Source organism: Protopterus annectens, chromosome 5.part1, assembly GCF_019279795.1.
Source record: "Protopterus annectens isolate FY-2018-M chromosome 5.part1, PAN1.0, whole genome shotgun sequence".
Lineage (NCBI taxonomy): Eukaryota > Metazoa > Chordata > Ceratodontiformes > Protopteridae > Protopterus > Protopterus annectens.
In genome coordinates, this window is record NC_056736.1 from 445,166,698 (window position 1) to 445,192,420 (window position 25,723).

A 25,723-nucleotide genomic window follows, 5' to 3' on the forward strand; every position below is an offset into this window, starting at 1 on the left:
ATCATTTAAAAATTATCATGTAAATACTCTTTACTGTCAAACATAGTCTGCTTCCTTACCTCTCACCCAACATTGATATCAGAGGGAAAATAATGACCTTGATAATGTACTGCAATTTTTTTTATTCTTAGACACATTCATCATCCCTTCGTGGTAAACCATATCAATGATCATCTAACAGCAATAAGTAATCAATCAAATGTAATTTCTTTGTCTTCATATAGGATAACCCAATACCTCAAAAGATAGTCACTTTCTGGCAGTGTAGACCACTACTACTTGATTGCGGAAAATGATCATAGTAATGCATTTCAGCTTCTTACTCAGAGATGCTTCTGAACCCATACTGATAAATGTTTGGTAGACAGCTAGTTGGGGTTACAAAAAATGCAATTTGAAAATGTCACTGCCATGGTCAGTTCTTATAGTTACCATTGCCCATAGATTTATTTGTTGCAAGTTACTCAGATTCCTCACCCCCAATTGTGTTTGCAAAAAATGATTTACATTATATTATTGCTGTGAGCAGTTTTTACTGTTAGCACTGACCAAAAATGTAACTGATCACCTATTACTATTTTTAGAGATATCTATGAGAGAAAGGTGTCCCAATAGACTAGAGCATTGCTCCCAGCAGAGATATCTAGTCATCTGACTTAAGATCACCAGGTAAACACAGATGTCATTGGCTGCATTGAGTAACTAATGTCAGTGCTTAATTTGTATAATAACTGGCAAAGTATTGTCTGCTTATGGCCTGAAAGCATGTGAGGGGGAAGAAATTGAGATGACATGTTATATCATTTATGGGCAGGATTTTCATTCTTATTTGTTTAGATGCTTTAGGATAATTATTTCTTTGAGCCCTAATGTATTCCAAGGGTAAGTGATTTTTATTATAATATATCATACTTATTATGATTTTAAAATAAAAAGGATACAGGAGATCTGAGTTACCTATCCACCAACGGTTCTGGCCCTTGTTCATGGTACCAAGCTGCTGTATATCTGCACCTGATTTTAAAGGGTTAATAGTACTTATATTTAATCCTCATATTTTTTTTTTTTCAGTTTGCATTTCTGCCATCTCTAGGTATCTTGCAAAGTTTAGAAATTTCTGTAAAGTCCTAGGTTCAGCTACTCAGTTTATTACTGTATTTAAGAATACTGGATGGTTAATTATAAATTATTGCATTTAAGCATCAAGTATTTTTCATATATAAAATATGTGTAAAATGCTGGTATCAAAAGTCTTTATGTGATAGAAAAGGGACTTTTTTGATAAAATACAGGAGCCACTGTAACTAGTTGCAGGATAATCTAAATGTTCAGCTCTTATAATGTATTTTCTCATTATTTTTCCGATTGAACTTGTCTTTACTATATATGTTCTAACTGTTTTCTCTGTATCAGTAAACTTGCACTGCTTTGCTAAGAGTTTTAGCCTATTATAATACTTGTGTGTGGTGTTACTATTTTCCTGAACTACTCTTTTGAATTTGTATGTTTCAGATTTCAGATTGTACATTCAATTCATATTTTATGTTCTTGAAGGGCTCAAGGTACATAGTGTGTGTGTGTGTGTGTGTGTGTGTGTGTGTGTGTGTGTGTGTGTGTGTGTTGTCTTTTACAACTGACATAGTACCATATATATTTTTATCCTGCCAGATCACTGAATAATATTCTGAATCCGTTATGGTAAAGGCTATGGCATAATTATTAAAGCCACCTATCACTTTCTTCTGATGTCTCCCTTTTTCACTGGTAGGCATACACTATGGAATCTTTATGTGTATTGGTGTTTACTTTACTGTTGTTTCTTCTTAAATTAATCAATGCTGTTGTTGTCTTGCTTGAATTTTAGTTTTCCCTCTTCAGGTACTTACAGATTTTAAAATAATAAACTGACCACTCTTACTAAGCTATTTTTTCCTGTTAAATAAAATACTTTTACTGTTCATCATATTAGTAATTGTCACATAATGAGAAACTCCAAGTAAATAAATCAGTGCAATTCATTCAGTAACCTTAGCCTGTCAGCATCTGCACAGGCAAACAGTATAACAAATCAGTTTCTACTATAATTAATCAAGTAAACCCTGAAAGTAGCTACAAGTCATTGATAATTGAACTGTACAAAAAACACAACATATTTTTTCATGGGCAAGCCACCTTATGCCTTTCATACAACCCTTACTTAAATATATTAACTCCAAGGTGACATAATTATGGAAATAAATAAACAACAAAAATCTTTTGAATCATGAATAGCATACAAATAGAAAACATGACATTAATGATTCACTTTGAGGAACTGTGATCAAAAAATTGCAAAACTGAGAAAGTTACTTGTGTTGCACACTCAGTCAAAATTAGAAATTCCAGAAAACTACCATTACTGCATGTGGAAAGGGAACCAGACAGATAAAGTAGGCTTTTCTTTAGGATAAAAACATCACAAGAACAAAGCACTTTTTATTTGTGTAGCCACACAATTATATGACTGATCATAGGACAGGGAAAAAAAAACACGTTGACAATGAAAACAAAATTTTCATCTTCAAACTTGACTCAAAGTTTCCATTAAATAACACAGAGACACATTTCAGTAAGTGACACTGTCCGCATAATGAGGCTTATGAGTTATGCATGACAATTAATTGTCGGACTTATTCCTGGTATGTAAGCACAACCAAAAGACAGCCCATGCAAACACTCTGCACCACTATCAGAGTGCCTCAGAACAGTCCTATGGATTAATCACTTCCATGAGCAGTGAATCCCCTAACAAAGCATCAAGTCTGGGGTGCCCATCTGTTGGATTCATTTCATAGCAGACCCTGATGTGCACTAAGCTGTCCAGCTACCAGATTGCAAACAACTATGGAGAAATAGTAACATTATTACATGCCAATGTTCATCTGTGGGAACACCATAATTAAGTCTCATCAATATAGCATTTAGCAAGTCTATAAATGCTTGAAGGGCCTACTTTTATATGGCAAGATGTAAGCTGCTAAATGAAAATTTTGATAAGTGTTTTTATCTTTTTTCAAATCATCATTTATATTTTGACAAAGACAATACTGATAAATTTACAAAAAGGCATTCTGTGTTATAATGATAGGACTAGGTTAAACTCAAAAGAGTTAGAAAATAAAGTTCTGGGTCTGGTCATGGAGGATAAAACGGGAGTATCATAGTTGTTGGATTACTGTGTGTGGCAGAAAATTAGGCATTACCGTTTAGGTGGAATTGTTAAAGCAAACCCCAATGAAATTAATTGAACAGTACTAGCTGAAGGGATTCCTCTAAAAGCTATTTCTAATCCTTTAGTGGGAACAGAAAAAGGTCATTGTAGACATGATCTAGTGATAAGAATCAAGACATTGCTGGTGACTTAAAAGAATATCAAAACAGGAGAGTTCCACAAAATTTACCCTCTAAAGAGATATGATTGTTAGGCATGGGATGGAGAGGTCTAGCCACCAGGGAAGAAATCTATTGCATGGAGGACAAGAAAAGCCAGACATAGATATTTAGCATTTTCTTATTATTTTCTTATTTATTATTAAATATATTTAAACTTTTCAGTATGGCTGGTTCTTTTAGAACATATTTATGCTATGAGAGTATTTACATATATTTATTTGGTGATAACTGTGGCCACTCCTGAAAGCCTTGTTGTTTGGTCAACATTACCATTTGTGTTAATATTAACTTCACTCAGCATAATTGGATACCCTTTTAAGAGCCTTATAGTAACTGACTGGTGGCAGTGAATCTACCTTATAATCTGGGCAAAGTTGGTAGAGTGGGTAATCTGTGCCAGTGTTTCTCAGGTGTGTGTGTGTGTGTGTGTGTGTGTGTGTGTGTGTGTGTGTGTGTGTGTGTGTGTGTGTGTTTGTAAAAAATTAAACATCAAAGAGTGTATGTGTCAGCTACTTGGAGCAGGGACACAAAGTACTGGTTTCACAGAGAGGGTGCTGGATGACTTTAAAATAACAAGAAAATATTAAATATCTGTTTGCAGCAAACACCAGACTTTCAATCACAAGAAATATAAAAAAAATAACACAGCTGGAAAGATTCAAATAGTTACAGAAAAACAATACTTAACTATTCTCATTAAATTTTCCTGACTAATTTAACAAGTATTAGTCCCTGGTTACTTACTAGTGCAGATGAAGTGGGTGAGTGGACTTCCTCCTTTGCCAGGGTCCAAGAATGGACTGCTCCTGAGACTTCAGTCTCCCCTAATATTAAAACATTATTTCTGTACAGAATGACATCACATTAGTAAATAATAAAATTGCCCACTTTAAAGGTAATTACTAGAAAATGTTGAAGGCAGAACCTATAGAAAAGCAGAATTTGTTTACAAATTATGAAATAGATACAAATGCTGGACAGTGTGCTATTTGGACTTGCTATGTTATAGGTTTTGTTAGAAAGACACACTGTTCCCCACACTCCCCTCCCCTGCTATCTATTGTGTTGATAAACTAACTGAGGTAACAAGTCAGCAAAGAGCAAACTGCTGCAAAATAGACCAAACTCTTAAAGAAATATAATGGTCAGAAACTGAAAAAAATGCTTGTAATCGTTTCTTGATCTTTATGCAGTACTAATATCCTACAACCCTGTGGGTGATTACTATTATTTTATTTTTTTTCCTTGAAATGGACTAACGAGGGCTGCCACACAGATATAATTTTGTTTTTCAGCTAAAGGTTTCTTCTCCCTCGATGCATTCTAATTTCCCACAATATTGTTTACTCCTCCTCTTGGATCAGGTTGTTCTGACTATTCACTTAGAGTGGGAGTACTTCATATATTTGTTTCACTTAAAATTTCTGTACAAATTATACACACATTTCATATCAATGCCACCTTTGATTTATATACTTTGTCATCTTCAAAACAGACCTTTTATTTGCCCTTTTAATTTAATTTGCAGAATGTGATGAAATTACTTACGTTGATAAAAACGTGTGACAAAATTACTTACGTTATTAAAAAAATTATATTTTATTTAAATAAGTATTTTTTCCACTGCCCACACATATGTGTCAGCAAGATGCCTCACATTTTCTGGCTTACTCATTCTGCTATGACAGCAGAACTGGCTTGTCTCTTCAGAATAAGCTAGTAATACCCAGAGACATGCAAGTTTATGTCCCCAATGGAAGAGAAGGAAGGCAGGACTATGAATGCTTTACTATGCAGGCTTCTCATGCTCTATATCTCTTAAATGTATTGGGAAAAATAAATATAACCTAGGAATTCCCACAGACACCTAACATGGTATGCAAGCAGGAAGCAAAACAGTACATAAGCATCGGACTCACTGACAAAACGTTGAGTCAAGTCATAGTTTGCTGATATGTGGCACTTCATGGATCATTTTGAAGGAGGGAAAATACATACCAAAGTAAGGAAACACTGTGTTTATGGTATAATATCGTAATTATTCTTTGTGAGTATTCCCCATTCAATCAATCTGAAGTGGCTGGAAGTTTCAACAGGTTTTGCAAGTCTGAGGAATAGGACAGTGATAAGCTGGCATCATAGTATTGTATACTGCTAGGGCTATAGCAAACCATTTGGCTTTTTTTTTTTAAATAGGCACAAAGATCTTGTTCAGACATTACCTTTGTCAACTGAGATTTTGCTTGAAACTTATGAGACACAAGGTTACTAATGAAGGTATGGGTGATACAATCAAAATATGGCCAGTAGTTGGTGTGCTACAAAAGGAAATTTGCATTTTTATTTTTTTTTCTATATGCAGGAATTGGTGACATATGCATCATGCAACAAGAAATAGACTAGAACTATTCTCCAACAGTGGCCTGACTCATGCTACAGAATCTTACATTATCTACTAACAATTTATTCTGTAAAGATGTAAACGTGCAGGATTTAAAGCTCAGTGTTTACACATTAGCATACTATGGAACTCCTACTAAAGCATTACAGATTACAGGTGTATGTATGGAGGTGTGTAACAACCAGGATTTAAATATAACAAACAATGAAGAAGGGATTATTTCACCCATTAGAACACCAGTTCATATTTTATATATACAGAGAGATGGGTTGATTACTCCACTGGGGTTCATGTTTATGAAAAGGATGTCAGCTAGGATCTGCAGCTAACAAACCAATGGAGTAAATCAATCAAGTGGACATCCAGCACCCCACTAAACCAAAACAGTTACATTCATCGCGTGTGTGTGTGTGTGTGTGTGTGTGTGTGTGTGTGTGTGTGTGTGTGTGTGTCTGCGTGTGTCTATAGGTTTGAGCACAGTACTCTGGGCCTAAACATCAGTCAGAGAAGGAATCATCTACTGTACAAAGAATTAACTATATTTGTGGATCTGATAATTAAGATTAAATTAAGATGACTGAGTGTGTTTAGAGGACAGTTTTTTCAATAATCGCTGTATATGTGAGCTTTCTAAAGTTTCACCCATGAAGGTTTCTTAAGATGAATTTCAAAAGGTTTGCATAGCATTTTATGCTATTAGATGACACTTGACATATGTGTTGAGAAAAACTATTTATCTGTGTCAAGAAGAATTAAGAAAAACTCCCTAAACTCCTTGGTCTTATTTATTCTTGTATCCAGGACTCTATAGCAAATGCTGCCATATCAACCCAACCACCCCTACGTAATAGTTATTGTGAAGAATTGGGGCAGGGATTAATCCAAGAAGTAATGTCTGTATAAGATCTAGTCTTCTTCATGAAACACTAGTCTTTGAAATTTATATGGTCAATCACTAGTGTACAACTTCCAGACTTGTCTGCGGAGGTCATCTTCTGGTCTACTGGGGATTTCCCAGATGTTCTTTGTGTTTCACTGTTGCAGTCATCACATTTGGGTTATCTGCTTGCAGTAGCCCTCAGTCGGGCTGATTATCAAAGTCTTGGGTCCTGCGTCGGTTGCTGTCTCATCTTCCATGACGTGAGGTAGTTACGGGTATAAAGCATGCAGCTGATGCCATTACATCAGTCTTTCTTGCCATGCAGTGCCTGAAGCAGAAGCAGCTCGCAAGCGCCAGTCAGCCGACTCCTGAAATTTTCGTTTTCGAGTTTCAGAACCAAAGTCTTCAACTAAAGCTAAGTACCCCATTGGGGAAACTTTTTCTTGCTCTAAACTGATGTCAGTAAAAGTCAATAATTGTATTTCTTGTGGAAAGCAAATACCTCATAAAGATTTTCATTTGTACTGTATTCCTTGCCTAGGCCCTGACCATGACGTACCTCGCTGTCGGTTTTCTGCCTTATTTAAACAACGAACTGTTCATCGTCAGTATATTTACGCTTGTAAATATTTTGGTACTAGGTTCAATTACCCAGATTTGGCTTCGGCAAGTGACCCGACTACCGACATTCCGAAAAAAACGCAAAGATAAAGACAGAGACAGGCTGCCTAGGTCCAAAGCTGCTGCTGATGCTTCTCCTAAGCTAGTCGCCAGTTCACCGGTACTCACTGAGGCGCTACTTTAGATTTGCAGGCCTCTACCGAGACCCATTCGGAGTCCGGTATGCTGCGAGATGCTTCAACTGTGGAACCTGCGGATGTCTCTACCTTGGATGGGTCCGGAGCCGTTGTGCAGGCGCCGGCTTCTGAGGGTGTATTCAGGCCTATTGACTTGTATGTTAAACCAACACCATTTCCTTCTTCAAGGCCTAAAACTCGATCCATGCCTAGAAAACCGACACCCAGACCCCATGGTCAGGCCTCTATGCCTAAAAAACAAATGACAACAATGGCTGAAGACCTTATTACTTTAATCAGGGGAAGACAACCTTCCCCCTCTAAGAGACCTAGGACTGAATTTGCTTATGATTCTTCTGATAGGATTCTGAAATTTCTGTTTCCTCTGATGACCAGGATTTACCCTTATCTACCTATGAGGATTCTGATGCAGAGGACTCTATTCCCTCTGCTTCCCCTCCGGAGGATTTATCTTTTGGTGAAACCTTGCATACTCTTAGGGAGCATTTTCACTGGGAAAGCCAGGATTACTCTGATTCTAAAAAGAAGCTTAGGGATTTCTTACTCCTGCCCCAACACAGACCTTTAGCTATCCCCCCTGTACTGGACATTGTTGATGATGCCTTTTCGGAATCTAGCTTGGCCCCTGACTCCTTACCTCCTGCTCTCAGAAAACCAGATAGATATTACAGGGTTCCTGACTCTCACAAGTTCCTCTTTAAAAATCCTACTGCGGATCCTGAGACCATTTCACAGGGACCCAAGAGCATTAAGGCTACTACTGCGAAAAATCCTACCCCCTCTGATAGAGATTCCAGGGTGCTGGATAAATAAGAAGGTAAGAAGGTATACACTTCTGCAACCCTGGCCATTAGGGCCTTAAACTGCCAGTTTCATATGTTAAAGTATAAGCAGCATATTATTAGATTGCTTAAACAGAAAATGATGTTGATTCCCGATTGTGCTGAAAATAAGGATTTACAGGATTTAATGCATTCTGCTGAACAAGTTGGAAAACATACTTTGCAATGTGGTTTTGATTCACTAGAGGCATCTTGCAGGGCTGCTGTCAGTGGGTCTGTACTTAGAAGGCATGCTTGGCTTAAGGAGCAATCTTTGCCAGATCATGTTAAAGCTAAATTGCTGGATGCTCCCTTAAATCAGGACTGCCTGTTTGGCAACAAAGCAGTAGTAGTACTTAAAAAGATGGAGGAAAAAGCTAAATCTATGCAAACTGTTAAAGATTTCCTACAAGTACAGCCTCCCAGATTTAGTAGGCATTGGCCATCTAAGAATTGGTCCTTTCCTGCCTCTTCCAGGCCTTCTCAGTCCAAACCCAGAACCAGAAGAACACCCAGGCGTCAGTCCCAATGGATGCATGGACTAAGCAATGGGGGGCTCCCACTTCCAAAGCAGGGAGTAGTAAGATTCCCCCCTATGGTAAACTGTCTCAATGACTTAACTTTAAAACTTCCAAGCCCTTCTCAACTGGCTGCTCCTTTAGGGGGAAAGACTGTTCTGCAGGCAAAAAACTGGGAACTCATTACCCAGGACAAATGGGTTTTAAATATAGTTTCCCAAGGATACAGATTCCACTTCCACACTTTACCAACCCCAAACGGTTGGCTAGATCTACCCCCAAATCAGTGGGCAGCAGCTCAAAAGCAAGTTCTCTCTCTCTTAAGTATAATGGCTATTCAAACTGTCCCAGAAGAGGAAAGGGGACAAGGTTTCTACTCAAGACTTTTCCTGGTGCCCAGAAAAAACAACTCCTGGCATCCTATCCTGGATCTCTCTATCCTAAACACTTTTTGGTGATCCCAAAATTCAAGATGCTAACTCTTCACCAGTTGCTTCCTATGCTAAGCAAGGATGCTTGGTTGGCAACACTGGATTTAAAGGAAGCCTACCTGCACATCCCAATCAGGGAATCTTGCAAAAGATACCTACACTTCAAAGCAGGCTTCATGCACTATTAGCTCTCTGCACTGCCCTTTGGCTTATCTACTGAACCCAGGGTATTCACAAAGTGCCCAGCTTGAGTCATTGCATTTTGCAGGCAAAGAAATATTCAAATATATCCATACCTGGACGATTGTTTAATTCAGGCAGAAAGCCAGGACATACTATTGAATCATCTGGCGTTTGTACAAAAGGTACTAACTTCTTTGGGGTACACCATAAATGAAAAGAAATCACATCTTGTACCCTGCCAACAAATTGTATTCCTGGGAGCAAGCTTGAACACAACTTCCCAGATGGCTTTCCTCATGCCAGAGAAACAAGTTCATTTAACAGCTTACTTCAAACTAATGGCCGCAAAGACCCTGCTATCTGCAAGACAAATACAGCAAGTCTTGGGGTTCATGGCCTCCTGCATTCTCCTAATTCCATATGCAAGACTGCATAAGAGGCAACTACAATGGTACCTAAAAAGCCTGTAGTGTCAACATTCTCATGATCTAGAAGTAATGATTCCTATCATACCTTGCCTACAGTTAGAGTTCATTTGGTGGGCAGAGACCTGCCACCAAAACAAGGGACTGCCATTCACTTTACCCCCGGCTGCCCAAACCCTAACAACAGATGCATCAGACTATGCATGGGGGGGCCCACTTTGCAGGGAACTGCATTCAGGGTAAATGGAACCCAAGTCAAATGCACCTGCATATCAATCAAAAAGAAATGTTAGAATGTACAGAATGCTCTGACAGCCTTCAAGGACCACATTCTTCCAGGACAATTAATGGTAAGGATGGACAACACCACTGTAATGTGGTGCATAAACAAGCAGGGGGGAACCAACTCATACCCTCTCTGCAGACTAGCCATGGCTCTGTGGAACACAGCCTTGAGCTACTGGCAGACGAACTAAGCAGAAATCTCATGGACCCACATGAGTGGAAACTGGAACCAAAGACATTCAACATGTTGATAAACAAATGGGGGAGCCCAGAGATAGACCTGTTTGCCTCCCCCCAGAACTACCAATTGGACAAATTGTGCACAAGGACTCCCCATAAACAAGCTTGGAAAGTGGATGCCCTGTCCTTCACCTGGAGAAATCTATCAGTTTATGCCTTTCCTCCTCTGCCTCTCCTCTCTAAGGTACTACTAAAGATCAAACAGGACAAACCAAGGATGATACTGATTGCACCAGACTGTCCATGCCAACACTGGTACCCCCTCTTTTGCAGTGTGTCACTGCTGGCACCATGGCACCTGCCTCAGACCCCTACCCTGCTGTCCCAGCAGGAGGGCCAGATTCTGCACCCTCAGCTTCAAACCCTGAACCTGGCAGCCTGGCTAATTACCTGATCTCTCCATTACCATCACTCAGTAAGCAAGTGTTGGATATCATTCTGGAGGCAAGGAGGCCTAGTACTAGAAAATCTTATGCTGAAAAATGGAAAAGATTCTGTTCCTGGAACCAAACTCAGGGAATGGGCACAGCAGCACCCAATTTACCTCAGATTCTTCAATACTTAACTGAGATGCTTCACAAGGGCCTTTCCTTTTCCTCCATCAAAATTCATGCCTCAGCCATTTCAGCTCATTACAGCACAAAACCACCCCTCTTCTCTCATCCACTGCTCAAGCAGTTCCTCAGAGGGGCCAAAAACTTAAGACCACCCAGGAGAGCCCCAACTCCAGCCTGGGACCTAAACTTTGTATTGGAAAAACTCACTCCACCTCCTTTTGAGCCAGCTGCAAATGCAGAGTTGAAATTCCTTTCTTGGGAAACAGCCTTCCTTTTAACCATCACTTCAGCAAGAAGGGTGTCTGAATTACAGGCCCTTATGGCAGTGGAGCCTTTCATCATCTTTCATGCGGACAGGGTGTCCCTCAGCACCAATACCTCCTTCATGCCCAAGGTAGTATCCAGTGTGGCTCTTAATCAGTCCATTCATTTGCCAACCTTCTTTTTTAATACACAGAACAAAGGGGAACGTATACTGCACTCCTTAGATGTGCACAGACAACTTAGATTTTACCTGGACAGGACTAAACCTCTCAGGAAATCTGAAAAGCTGCTGGTGGCATTTGCTACAGGAGCAGAGTGGAATGCCATTTCAAAGCAAACAATTTCCAAATGGATAGGCAATTACATTCATTTCTGCTATAAGCACCATGAAAAACCTATCTCACAGGGGATAAGACCACATTCACCCAGGGCTGCATCTACCTCTACAGCCTTTCTCAGAGGTGTCCCTACCAGGGACGTCCTAGAAGCTGCTACCTGGAGTTCTGTACATACTTTCACCAAGCATTACCATTTGCCAATTTTCTCTAAATCCAGAGCTGGCTTTGCTACTGAAGTCTTGCAGGGCCTTATAGCTGATCCTAATGCTATCTAATTTCCTCCTCCCATCCTTAGCTTTGGGAATCTACCCAAATGTGATGACTGCAACAATGAAACATGAACATAGTACAGTTGTGTACACTTACCATAAATGTAGATGTTCGAGTGTAATCACTGTTGCAGTCCTGGTTACCCTCCCTCCAGCCCCCTGACTTCTTTTGGCTATACCTCTATTCCTTTTTACTATGCTTAAAGCTTTTTGGTGTATTTGCTTTTTTGTTGGAGGCGTAACCTTGTATATATATTTAATTGCTTCCCATTAGGGGGGCACCTGATATCTGGGGCAAGAAAAACTGATGTAATGGCATCAGCTGCATGCTTTATACCCCTGACTACCTGACGTCATGGAAGATGAGACAGCAACCGACGCAGGACCCAAGACTTTGATAATCAGTCCGACTGAGGGCTACTGCAAGCAGATAACCCAAATGTGATGACTGCAACAGTGAATAGACTCGAAGATCTACATTTATGGTAAGTGTACACAAATGTACTTTCCCCATGATGGTGTGATCTTAGGAAATGTGTATAATTAGTGGAGGTGTAGGTGGGCTGCAGGAACTGCACATGGGCTTGTTTTTTAGTTTCAGAATGCTCTTTGCATTCTCAGTTTGCATTCACAAATGAGCTAGTGTCTTGTCAGGGTGGCATAAAACATGATATACTTAAGCATATCTACAGTGTCACTTGGTTACTAGAGAGCCATAGGATCTGATTCTAAATTCCACTTTGATTTAAGTCTTGGACTTCGTGAAACTTTAGTACTCTGGTTTTGGGTCCTGCTCAGTTATTAAAAGTAAATAAAATAAAATGTTCAGGTAATAAGTCAATGCAGAGAAGCCCTATTCAATAAAGTGCACTTTAAAGAATAATAGAATATGAAAATGAATTTCATACTTTGTCGCACCATACCCATTACTTTTTAGTCAGTAGTTCATTGTTACTGTTTACATTAAAATAAAAAGGGGCAACCTTAAATTTACTGAAATTGCAGAAAGCTTTCTACCTCTGCAGAGCAGGAACACTAATTTCCCTAGTACTAGAGTGGTTTGTGCTGCTGCAGCTCAGTTTCAGCTTCAGAGGTTCTATGCTGGCCTTGTTCCACATGCTATGTTTGTATGTAGATTTTCTTGGGACATTCTGACCCACCCTCCTCCACAAAAAATCATGTTGTTTAGGTTGTCTGCTCTGAAATACCTTTTGTTTTGTACTGTGGAGCTTTTCTGTTTAAGCTGCCTTTGTAAAGGAGAGTTTGTTCAGTGTCATTTGCAAGGTTAACAATGTGAAACTGATCAATAATGGCTGAGTGACTGGCCTCTCAGCTGTCCTAAAAGCTAGTTGGCTCCCATGCAAGAAGACTCCCTGTCAAACCTTTAATAACAGCATTGTAAAGCATGTTAACAAGAATGCTTTGTAAATGTGAAGTATCTGTTTCTGTCATTTTAACATTCATAAGTAACAGAAAGGTGTTTTTCCCAAATCTTTATGTAAAATGTTATCCTTTGGATGTTGTGAGCAGAGTAAAGGAAATTATATAGTTGACTTGTTTTACATGTTTATCGTTTTTTTTTTATAGACGTCCAAGTATGGCATCAGCCAATGACAAAGATAATGATCAGGTGGTACCTGATGAGGAAGATAATAGTGATGTGCGATCAGTGCAAGCTCGATACCTTCGTAGCCCTTCTCCCAGCAGGTAAGTCTTTCGATCAGTGAATGGCCAAAGCTCTGGGGTAGAGAAGCTGACAGTACAGAAGGAAAGTGTTTTACTAAAAAAAAAAAAAAAAAGTAGCAGGTTCCAAAGATGAGGTATCTCTATTCTTTCAAAATATGACAGTCATTTACCTTCCAATATTTAGATGAATATAGTAGATCTGAACAGCTGCTAGGCTGAAGTGAGAAAGGGTAGAACTAAATTGGGAACTGGAGCGCTTTGCATACCACTGTATACAAAATGACCATGTGCACAGTTCATAAGGAACAGCACTCATTTGGTCACCGCCTGTATGGACTATGAGTCATGTCTAGAACTGCAACATGGAAAAGCTGCATACAAGATATAATGTGCAGTTCTTGTATCCATATGTGCATTACATCTATGAGTGCCAGACCCCATTTTTAGACTAGGAAGTAAAGCATATTTTAAATATTATTCAATTTGGAATTCCACCACAGGGAATTTTTCTTGAATTTACTTATATAAGCATGTCCTACGTTCACGGTGGTACAGCGGTAGCATTGTTGCCTCACAGTAAGAGGTTCTTCTGTTCGGTTCTTGGCTGGAGTGCCTTCTGTGTGGAGTCTGCATGTCCTCCCTGTGGTCGAGTGGCCTCTGAAAGACATACGTGAATGGCCGTGCCTTCGCCGAAGGTTGGGCATCGGGCTGGCAACTCGGCACCATAAAAATCGACTGCCAATCATTAGCAGACCGGAGTTCTGCTGTGGCGACCCCTAACCGGGAAAAGCCGAAAAGACAAACAACAACTTATATAAGCATGTCTTACTTAAACGTGTCTATTAATGCAGAAGCCATTCATTTCATAAAACTCACTGACAACTTCATGCTCAGACTTATTGTGTCATTGAAACTAAAATAGCTGTCTGTTTTCATAAGTATGTAACTTATGGCTTCTAAGTGAAATGTTGAGACTCCCAATATCAAGATGACTGAACATCGTTCTTCTCCTTTAAACTATTTTATGCAAGAGGGACAAGACCTGCACACTCCTGAGTTTATGTATACCAACTCTTGAGATCTCCATACCTCAAAAAAGGGAATATTCTGAGAAATGGCAGCCTTAGGTTTACTGCATATAAGTCTGGATTTATAATCATTCAGTCTCCACATCTCAGGACCTGGCATTCTGAGTCATGACAAATGTCGAGTCTAAACATTTCAAATGGTTACCATCATTTATTGTATCATAGTTTCCATTGGTAAAGTCTAGGAAAGATGAATTATTTGTGAATGAGTTAAGTTTTACTTAAAGAAGAGGGTATCGTAATCTGTATTAATCGCAGAGGATAAACATAGATGGAGATCCTAAAGTCCTGGGTTTGTAGTGTGATGTGTAAGATATAGTCATTCCTATATGGATTTCTTTTAAACGTCTTAATTGAATTATCACTTGTTGTTGTTGTTGTTGTTGTTGAATTATCACTTGTGACACAGGCAAATTAACATTTATACAAAAGTAATTGAACTGTATTAACAAATTAACATTAACAAACATTATACATCCCATCTTTTGCTATATATCATATGACCTAAGCAACATTACATAAATTATTCGGTTCCTGCCTTCTTTTTTTAAACAAGAAACATCTTTACTAAACTATCACTTACAACATAAACAATCATATATTTATATAAATGAAAACAAATCACACCAACACAATACTCGTTGCAAGCATTTTACATCACAAACCATACTGACACACTCCCAACTGCAAACATTATACATCACTTATAATCTCTACCCAATCATTTTCAGTCAAACATTACATAGCTCATTTAAGTTCTGCCTACTTTTAAACCTCCATTTCTCCTTTGTATGTATTCCCACAATCTCCCATAAAGACTGTATTTTTATTGATAGCATGCATGTATACTGATGTCCTTTGTATTTTTCATTTAACTAGAAAACAGATCGATCTTCCTCTTTGTTTTAACAATGAATTTCCTGTGTACTATGCAATTTGTATATTATAATTATATTCTGACAGCACTGATTCAAATATGAATTTTATTCTCATACCTGACTGTTATATTTTTTTAATATCTTAAGTTATTGTCAATATAACACTGCATTATTACATTGATGTATGTGTCTCTACCTGATGGCCCAGGTTGTGACTGAAAACGGTCTTTTCACCAGCATACCCACCTAGTTATCAAAATTAAACAACATAAATTTTTACATCCTGGCGGTTAGCCAAGAAATTGTCATGCTGTTTAGGGGGCATACATGGCACATGGTACATTCCAGTGCTGTTATACTCAGTTGCATTAATTTCAATTAGAGAATGGGCTTACTGTACGTCAGTACCCTGACTGGAGAATGAGCGTTCTCCAGCAGGGCATTAATGTACAAGTAATGCCTGGTGAAAAACGAGTCCACCGCTTCTTGGCAACTTATCAAGCCACCGTGGAGCTCAGACTGAGAACAACGGAATGGCAGGCATTATTTTACGCTCGCTAAGTGATGCTTTTACTGTTTGGTGAGTGTAAAATAAAAAGTGTGTGTGTGTGTGTGTGTGTGTGTGTGTGTGTGTGTGTGTGTGTGTGTGTGTGTGTGTGTGTGTGTGAGAGAGAGTGTATATGCGTGTATGAAAGTAAGAGACAGAGAGATGATCGTCTGTATGCATGTTCATGTTGCTGTCTGCTCATGTGAGTGAATGTGTGCATGAAAGCAAGAGTGACTGTGAGTGTGTGAGAGACAGATTGAGGGAGACAGAGAGTGATCATGTGTGAATGAATGCCTGTATGAAAGCAGAAGTCAACAGTGTGTGTGAGAGACACTGAGTGAGTGAGAGTGATGTTATGTCAGTGAGTGCACGTATGAAAGCAGAGAAGACTGCGTGCGTGTGTCTGGGTATATGTGTGTGTGTGCGTGTGTGCGTGTGTGTGTGTGTGTGTGTGTGTGTGTGTGTGTGTGTGTGTGTGTGCGTGTGTGCGTGTGTGCGTGTGTGTGTGTGTGTGTGTGTGTGTGTGTGTGTGTGTGTGTCTGAGAGAGAGCTTGAGAGAGAGTGAGAGCGATCTTGTGTATGAAAACTGTGTATGGGAGAGAGAGAATGGGCTGTCTGTAAATTGTTGTGTTTTACTTACTTTTTCTTTTTTTAAGTACTATATTATTTTTTATATATATATTTTTATGCAAAATGCTTCCTCCAACACCATTAACATACACTACAGAAAATTTGAAATATTAGGCAGAGGAACTATTTTACATCAAAAGTATACAAAAAAAAAATAATATAGTACTTAAAAAAATAAGTAAGTAAAACACTACACTTTTATAGCAAGCCCATTCTCTAAGCGCAATAATGACCTCCACAGTGTGAGTTAATGTGTAATTAATGCCCTTCCAGGGGTGCAGAGGCTCTCCGCCTGTGGCATCGAGTCTCATAACACCCCTGGGCGAGCATTAATTACCCATTAACACACACCCTATTGTACAATATTGCTTACTTATTGTATAAGTGCTTTCTGCACAAGCTAATTTCTTAACTTCTGTTTTTATGTGTTCTTTTACAATGATCAAGCCATGCCATGTTTCCAATCAGATCTGCAGATATACCCTGGGATTTGTGATAACACATTTTAGATCCTTCAACTATGTTTCAGTGAAAGTATAGAGGAAAGCTTCTGTATCTCCAGATTTATTACTGAGGCTTCTAACATTTAGCAAAGCCTCCTTCACCTTTGAATTTTTTTTTATTGGAACTTGACAATGTCTAAAAATGACACAATGGGAGTAAAAAATGTCCTGTTTACTATGTGTACTCTCTAGGGAAACAGGTGAAGCCATTAGAGGAAAATCATTAGAGCTGGTCTTAATCCTGTCTGAGAAGCACTGAATCACTTCTGTGACCCCATGCCCTTAGTCATGGACTGAATGCCAACATTTTGTCATAATATTTAGGTGCCATTAGAGGTGATGAGGACATTTTATGAAGCAGATGTGTTTTCTCTTGCTTCCAGTAATATTTTATAATCCCATAATGTTCTGTTGCATATTCAACAGAAGAATCACCTTAAATTCTTCACTAAAACATGAACAATGGTCATGTTATAATTAACATTAATTCTCTGTTTTGGGGGGTGGGGTCAGTTGGTTACAAAATCTGCCTTATGAGCTTTTGATTTTTGCTTAGTTAGGTTTAAAGTGGTCACTGAGAGATCTGGTTAATGTGTTATGTATGTCACATTCTGGTTTTAGTTAGCTTGTGTCTTACTGAGCTACAGTTTAGGTTTTTGTGGGTATAAGATTCATATCCTCTGTATATGCAGTGGCAGCTAGGTGTACATGCTTACAGGGTGGGGCTTCTGCCCACAGTTTAGCCTTAATATTCTGCATATACTTACACCTCTGAGAAATGTTTAGGGTCACATCAAAAAGGAGAACATTTTCTGTGAGCATTAGATAGGTCTCACACTATTTCAAATAACCCTTAGCTAGAAGGTCTTTGAAATTTAGCTCATGATGTTCCCCATACATAATTTAAAGTAAGAGCTTTACCATAAAAATAGATAAATGCACACAGCTAGTCAAAACCTAATTTAACTGTATTAAAGGGCCACTAAACTGACAAGTTTTCCAAAAAACAACTGTTTCTGTTTCAAATAAATGGAGTATTATGTGTTATCTGTTTAAAGCTACTTTGTACAACAATGCTAGGTATTAGATTAAAAATTTTAAATAAACTGGAAAGGGGATTAAAGCTGAACCTCAGCTGAGCTGTAATTACATTCATTTATGAAAACCATGATATCAAAAATCAGTGCCAAAACTGCACTCCTAAAACATATGCAGGTGCTAATTACTCCCCTTAACAGCTTGCACCCAGTGAAGTTGCCCCCTTTGCCTTGCCCTTGTTATTGCTCTGGGTACTTCTGTGTACATAAGTAGTGAGTTTAGTGGCTGGAATAATATGAAAGGGAGGTAAAGCATTCAATCATTTTAAGGAGAGACCACTTCCAGCAGGACCTTTTATAGTTCAGTAGCGTGAGGGGCTAACAGAGGAAGGAGCTTCTAAAGTCACATTTACATAAGGGGCAGGCAACTGAGATTTTACTGGGCAGCAGAACACAACAGGGACATGGTGAGGAAAATGAAACACTCTCTGAACTGTCTTGACTGGGAGCCCTCACAGTGAAACATAGGCTTGCTTTCATTATCTCTCAGCTCTTCCCACAATTTAGAAACCATCCATTTGGAGTTACAGAATGGAACGCAAATCTTTGTTTCTGGTCGTAACCTTGAATGCTTAAAACTCAAAGAAAATCAATTTAAAATAGAATAGAGCTTGATTACAACAACAAAACAAATATGCACCATTGCTTTAGTAGCCAATATATATATAAGCTATCATTGATTGGAACATATGTGTCCGTTAACTCCAGCCCTACCGTCTGTCTATAAAACTAACAGTATCTAACACAACCCATCACTGTACTACTAAAATAAATCAAAATACTAGTTAATCAAAAAAATGCAGACTAGGAAAAGATTTATAAGACTTTCCATTCATAAAGATCGATTTAAATTATGTAAAGCCTTATTTATCAGAAACATGGGCAATCAATGTAGCCCACTGAAGTCATTGAGAAGCACTATTCTAACCTAAAACACATACATACACACACACACACACACACACACACACACACACACACACACACACACACACACACACACACACACACACACAAACCATGCAAATACATAGAAAAGAAAGAGATAAACAGAATATTTGAGATCTTGTTGGACTGCTGCATGAAATATCTTGTACCTAGAGTTACAGGCTGTAAACTACACACCCGCCTTCATGGAGGCTCTCAGTAAAAATCTACCCAAACAGCAGAGTCCTCCAAGGCAAAAACGCACTTGACCACCACAACACAACACTAATCACAAGACACATAACTATCCTAAACCGTGTGCACTCAACCAAAGCCCCTAAGGCAAAACAGCATGCCAGACACATTAGTCATAGGTGACTCGATAGTGAGACACACTAATGTCCCACTCACTAGGTTGAATAAGGAGAAAGTAATAGTCAACTGCTGCTCAGGTGCCAGGATCTGCCACATAACGCACGCACTCAGGTCCCTCAACAACAGGTACAAATATGACTCTGTCATTGTACATGTGGGTGTGAATGACCTGAGACATACTTCCCTGGACTACATGAAAAGAGACATGGAGGAGCTCTCGGATTATGTAGTCCAGTTGGGTATGACCCTAGCCCTGAGCAGCATCCTACCATCACCCAGAATGATACCACAGTATAAGCAGAAAATGATTGATTTCAACAATTGGCTAAATTTCTGGTGTCATTCTAAGGGGATCCAGTATCTGTCTGCCTGGGATGACATGATTGACAGACGTCGAGGCTTTGCCAGAGATGGCCTGCATCTGTCACCCCTGGGCTTCCAGATACTAGCCAAGGCTCTTTCCACCCCTATAGTGCCTTTTTTAGGCAGTGTTCCAAAGACCAAATTAACACTGTAAAAGCAACAAACAAATGCAATCTGTGAGTCATGCTGCTCAATGCTAGAAGTCTAAATCTCAAAATGTTCTCACTCAAAGCTCTCCTTAAAATGGAGAACATCGACATTTGTGCTGTAACAGAATCCTGGTTCAAGGTAGCAGAAAGCACCCCTGCACTACTAGGATATAACTCATTCCACAACTTTCGGCCCCAGAACATGGACCGAAGATCCAAAGGCAGTGGTGTTTCCAAATTCATAAAGAATGCACACAGTTCCAGACTGGTGGCCCAACATAACACATTAGAGATACTTCAGGTGCAGCTAACATTGGGTAAGACAGTGATTCAGGTTGTAGCCTGCTATAGGTACCCAGCCATGTCACTCCACGTTCCTAAGCACCCTGGAGAATATTAGGGTCCAAACTAACACTCTCATACTGGGCGACTTCAACTACCCCTCCATTAACTGGGAAAACTACTCATGTACCAATGCACTTGCACAACATTTCCTGGAATTCATTAATTCCAATGCACTAGACCAGCTCATTCTTACCCCCACAAGAGGTAGCAACACCCTTGACCTGGTCATTACTAACATGAGCGACCATTGCTCTACACCAATAGTCAACTCCTCCCTGGTTAGATCCAACCACAAACTAATCACCATGGAAATCCACATCTCACCCCCAGCAAAGGTAACCACCATGAAAAACTTCTCCAAAGCTAACTTTGGTATCCTGAAAACAGAGGTGGCTAACTTCACGGCACCCATGCAAATGGAGAATAGTTGCATGACTGCCGAATCATACACCAATGCACTGTATGAACACGTACACAAATGCATGGATCTCGACATACCCAATAGAACCAAGACGCTCTCCTCCAAAAAAAGAAAGCCAATCTGGTGGTCCCCTGCCATAAACAAACTCTACAATAGAAGAAGGAAACTGATGCTGATTAAGGTAAGTCCCAAGACTGGAAAAACTCCCTTATCAGCCACAACAAAAAGTTGAGATCCCTCATCAAATCCTCTAAAGATAGCTATGAAAACAGAATTGCTGCAGATAGTAAAGACAATCACAAGGCCTTCTATAGTTATGTAAAGAATCTCCACGGCAAAACCCAGATTTGCTCTGAGCTACTGTACAATGGTACCTCCTATACCAAGCCAACAGATATTGCCAATATACTGGCCAACAGATTTTAGTGCCAACTTTACCCCTCCCCCCAAAGGACCAATCACAATACCAGTAGATTGCCAGGCGCCCAGTATTACTGCTGCACAGGTTAAAGCAGCACTGCCCAAGGCCAGGAATACAGCTTCTATGGGACCTGACAATATCCATGGCTGTGTTCTACATGAACTACAGAGTGAACTGGCACCTCACCTTTGTGCCCTATTCAATCACAGTCTCACCTCAGGCTTTGTCCATACTGAATGCCGCACTGCTACAGTCATCCCTCTCCACAAAGGAGGAGTGGCTACAGACCCTGGGAACTATCGCCCCATTAGCCTGACGAGTCTGATATGCAAAGCTATGGAATGCATCATCATGGACCTAATAAACAAGGATATAGGGAATCTCCAAACTCTGGATCCCACACAGTTTGGTTTTGTGAAGGGTACATCATGCCTGCTCAACTTGGTTGACTTCTTTGAGTCAGTCACCAGAGCTGTGGATGAAGGTAAGGTGGTTCATACAGCCTACCTTGATCTGGCCAAGGCCTTTGATACCATTCCCCACTCAGGAATCATAGAAAAACTCACTAAGCTAGGCATCAACCCCTATATCACCAGGTGGGTTGCAAACTGGCTCACAGATGGAAACCACAGTGTGAAAGTAGCTGGCTCCAGTCAGACTGACGACCAAGAGTGGAGTCCCACAGGGTTCAGTCCTGGGTCCTCTCCTGTTTGGTATCTACTTCTCTGAAGTCCAGGTCAACACGAAGGGACTCTGGCTGACAAAGTCCACAGACGATTGCAAGTTGGGAGCTATTATTAACTCTCCAAGTGATGTTGACATCCTTCAGAAAGGTCTCACTGAGAACCATGGGCTTAAGTTCAATGCCAAAAAAATGTGTCGTCATCCCCTTTGGGAAAAACATGGTTCCCATGAATTACCATATCAGTGGTAGTACACTGAACACAAAAAGCGTTATGAGAGATCTGGGAACACAGGTTGACAGCAACATCTCATCTGGGAACACAGGTTGACAGCAACCTGTCTTTTGACCACCACATTGCCACTGTGGTCAGAAAGTCCTTCTATGTGGCACATGTCATTACTAAGGGTTTTGCATCCAGGAAGAAAGAGGTCATTGTCTCCTTCTACTCTTCCCTCATAAGGCCAATCATTGAGTACAATGCCCAATTTGGCATGTACCTCACTAGACACCTGCAACAACTGGAGAGGCCGCAAAAGTACCTCACAAAGAGGATCCTAGGCCTTACTTACAAAGCCATGTCTGACCCAGCTCTGTTAGAAATGCTACATCGAAAGAAATCCCAATCCCTCTACACTACACACTTCAGAGACCTCAACCTCATTACCACAATCAACAGAACGTGCGGGAGGGAAAAGTTCATAATACAGAGACTGCCCATGCTATGGAATAGACTTCCCATACATGTCAAACAGAGCACCTCACTGGCCCTGTTCAAGAGAAATCTTGATGAGTGGATGGGAAATAGAAAATTCACCCCGAGGATTACTCCAGTGGCACTACTCAACAGAGGCACTGGTAACTAAGGTCAGGTGGCATGATGCCAGGGTAATCCTATGGCCTAGGCTTGTAAAGGCTCCAGAGCCATTAGCCTAGAACACACCTATGAACCTATAGCAGTTGCATTCTAGGGCATTTTAGTGATTCTAAAATAAGGAAATACTAGGCAGTGCTTGGTTTCATGAAGCACTACACACACACACACACACACACACACACACACACACACACACACACACACACACAATCACACATACATATATGAGCACAGACAACACAGTCATACATGTCTACAGACAACAGGCATATACCAACTCCCATGTAATATAATTTATATATTCAGTTATTCACACAATCACTCTGCACAGGACTGCTCAACTAGATTGAAACTCTGTTCAGATTCTTACATTCATTTCAGTAACTGCATCATTACTACATGTTCATACATTTCCACAGTTCTAATGCTGCTTTAAAGTTATGAACATTAAATTCTTCAGTATTCCTTGTGAAATAGTAGCAGTGAGAGCTGTCAGCATTAGCAACAACCAGCAGTCAAAAACAGAGAGATGCTTACGGACATCTTCAGCCATTACGTTACAGTACATTGCACTACTTTTATTCTGACTGCAGAAGAAGACAATAAACCTATGCAGTCTGCCATTTTAAGTATTTTATCATTCCATCAGCTTCACCCTTCCCATCTCCTTATCCCTTTTCCACCTGTCCAATCCCTCTTGAATGTTTCTCTGGATTCCCTATGCACCATCCATCCCAGCAGTGTTTGCACGGGACCACAATACTCTCTGAGATTCATGGAGTATTTAGTCCTTACAATGTGCTGCTTCTTCCCTCTCCTTAACCCTCTGTCCTTCCTGTTCAGAATGTCTACTTCACATTTTTCTGACCTAACTTGTACATCAGTATCACGTTACCCCTGTCTATTCTGTTTTTAAGTTAGTAGTACTTTAGCTGTTCTAGCCCCTGATCATATTCCTTCTCCTCCATCCCATGCATCTTTCTGTATGTTTCCTTTGAATTCAGTCCAAGAATCTAATGTCCTTTTTCTTATATGGCATCTAAAACTGCAGGTTGCAATCTGACTAAGGCTGCGTTCAGTAGAAGCATTACCTGTTTGCTTCCCTCCTGAGAATATACACCAACATTCTGTTTCTTTTGTTGCTCCTTACTCCTTACTTTGCTCCAGTGGTCCAGTCCTACTATGTTCCCATGAGTTCCACTCACTCTACCTGATACTCTGCACTACAATTGTCATGACCTATGTACATTTGTTTGCACTGAGCCGCAACTACCAAATTTCTGCTTAATTTTTCAGCCTTTTAAAATCCTTTGTTGGAACCCCACACACACACACACACACACACACACACACACACACACACACACACACACACACGCGCGCTTCCACTTCTGCACCTAAGTTTCTGTAATAAACAGGTTGACTCTGTTATCTATTTCCTCTGATGTATCCAACACAAATACATTGAAGAGGACTTCACTCAGGAGAGACCCCTGCAGTAGTCTACTGGCCATGTGCCTAGTTCATGACATTGTAACTGTCATCACAACCCTCTCTGTCCTACCATTGAGCTATGAGCTGTACATTTCTCCTGACTTGGTCCTACTCCCAACTCCTCTAGTTTTTCTGCCAGCCTTCAGTGAGGGATAGAGTCAAAGGCCTAGAAGTCCAAATAGACTTTGCCTAGCAGTACTCCCCTGTTACCTTCACCTGTAACCTAGGCATAAAACTTGGTGAGGTTGGGCTGGCAGCACCTTTATTTATTATTTATTCTCTTTTGTTTACCAGGAAAGTCCAAATGGACACAAGACCTTCTAGTTCTCAATTCTAGTTAATTGCAGGCCTAGAGGTTGTTAATCTCTGGGAACGCTACCAGCCATCTCCTCATGATTTTCTGTATGCCACTATTTATAAGCTAACAACCCGATAGTTTTAAGTATTTTTTTTCTACTCCACCCTAAGTGCAAGGGTACCCCAGTTACTGTCTTCCAATCCTCTGGCACCTACTTCACTAGACTGCAATCGATTGGGGGGTGGTCTCCCAGCACAAAGACCACATTTCTGAGGCATCTGGGATATAGCCCATCTGATCCTTGTGCTTAATCTTCCCTATGTGAAGGTCCCCCCTGACCTCTTCCCTCTCTGTCCTGCAGTCTTACCACCACTCTCCTTAATATGCACTGTCTCCATGCATCCATGTACCTTCCCTATAGCTGAAAAGATACTTATGAGAATGGACTTCTTTGTGATACTGGCTGCTTGATGTCTAAAAAGTGACCTCTTTGCACTGTAATCTAGTCTGTAAAGTAAGGGACAAAGTAAAACATGCTATGAGTGTAGCATAACATTTCATGCTGTAGTATTTACTGCACAACATGTGCTAACAATATTCTAGGAATTCATGACACAAGAGCAGCTTTTAATAGAAGCACTTTAGAGATTCACCTCCACATATTAATGTGGTACATATTTAATCAGGGACAGATCCCAAGTAATTGCAGCAGAAACTAAAGACATTTACTTGCTAGATGTATTTTATTTCACTCAAAAACAAATATTATTTTAGCATGTTTGGTAAAAGGGAGACTGTTATTAGATCGAAACTTAACAGTCAGAAAAACTGCTTTGCACCTTGACTCCAGCAGAGCTCTTTTGAGTGTGTAACTTTAACTCTCAGTGGGTGTGGCTTCAGCCTTTAAAATATGAAGTTATCACCTTACAGTTCTGAGAAATACTCATTGACAGAGGTCATATATCAATACAACTGTGTTTGCCATCATGTATGCTTCAAGATAAAATATTCTGATACCTTGTATTTAGCATGGTTTTGGAATTATTAATGCAAATATGAATAGGCAATATTTGACATCTA

General features: G+C 39.9%; 1 protein-coding gene across 1 annotated transcript in view; it reads left to right on the forward strand.

Annotated features, from left to right (window-relative positions):
• STYXL2 (serine/threonine/tyrosine interacting like 2) overlaps positions 1–25,723 on the forward strand; it is a 512,965-nt gene that overhangs the window by 81,039 nt on the left and 406,203 nt on the right. The window contains exon 2 of the mRNA XM_044073098.1: positions 13,450–13,569. Within this exon, the coding sequence (XP_043929033.1) occupies positions 13,460–13,569 (110 nt within the window). The 5' untranslated portion in view covers positions 13,450–13,459. The remainder of the gene's footprint in view (positions 1–13,449; positions 13,570–25,723) is intronic.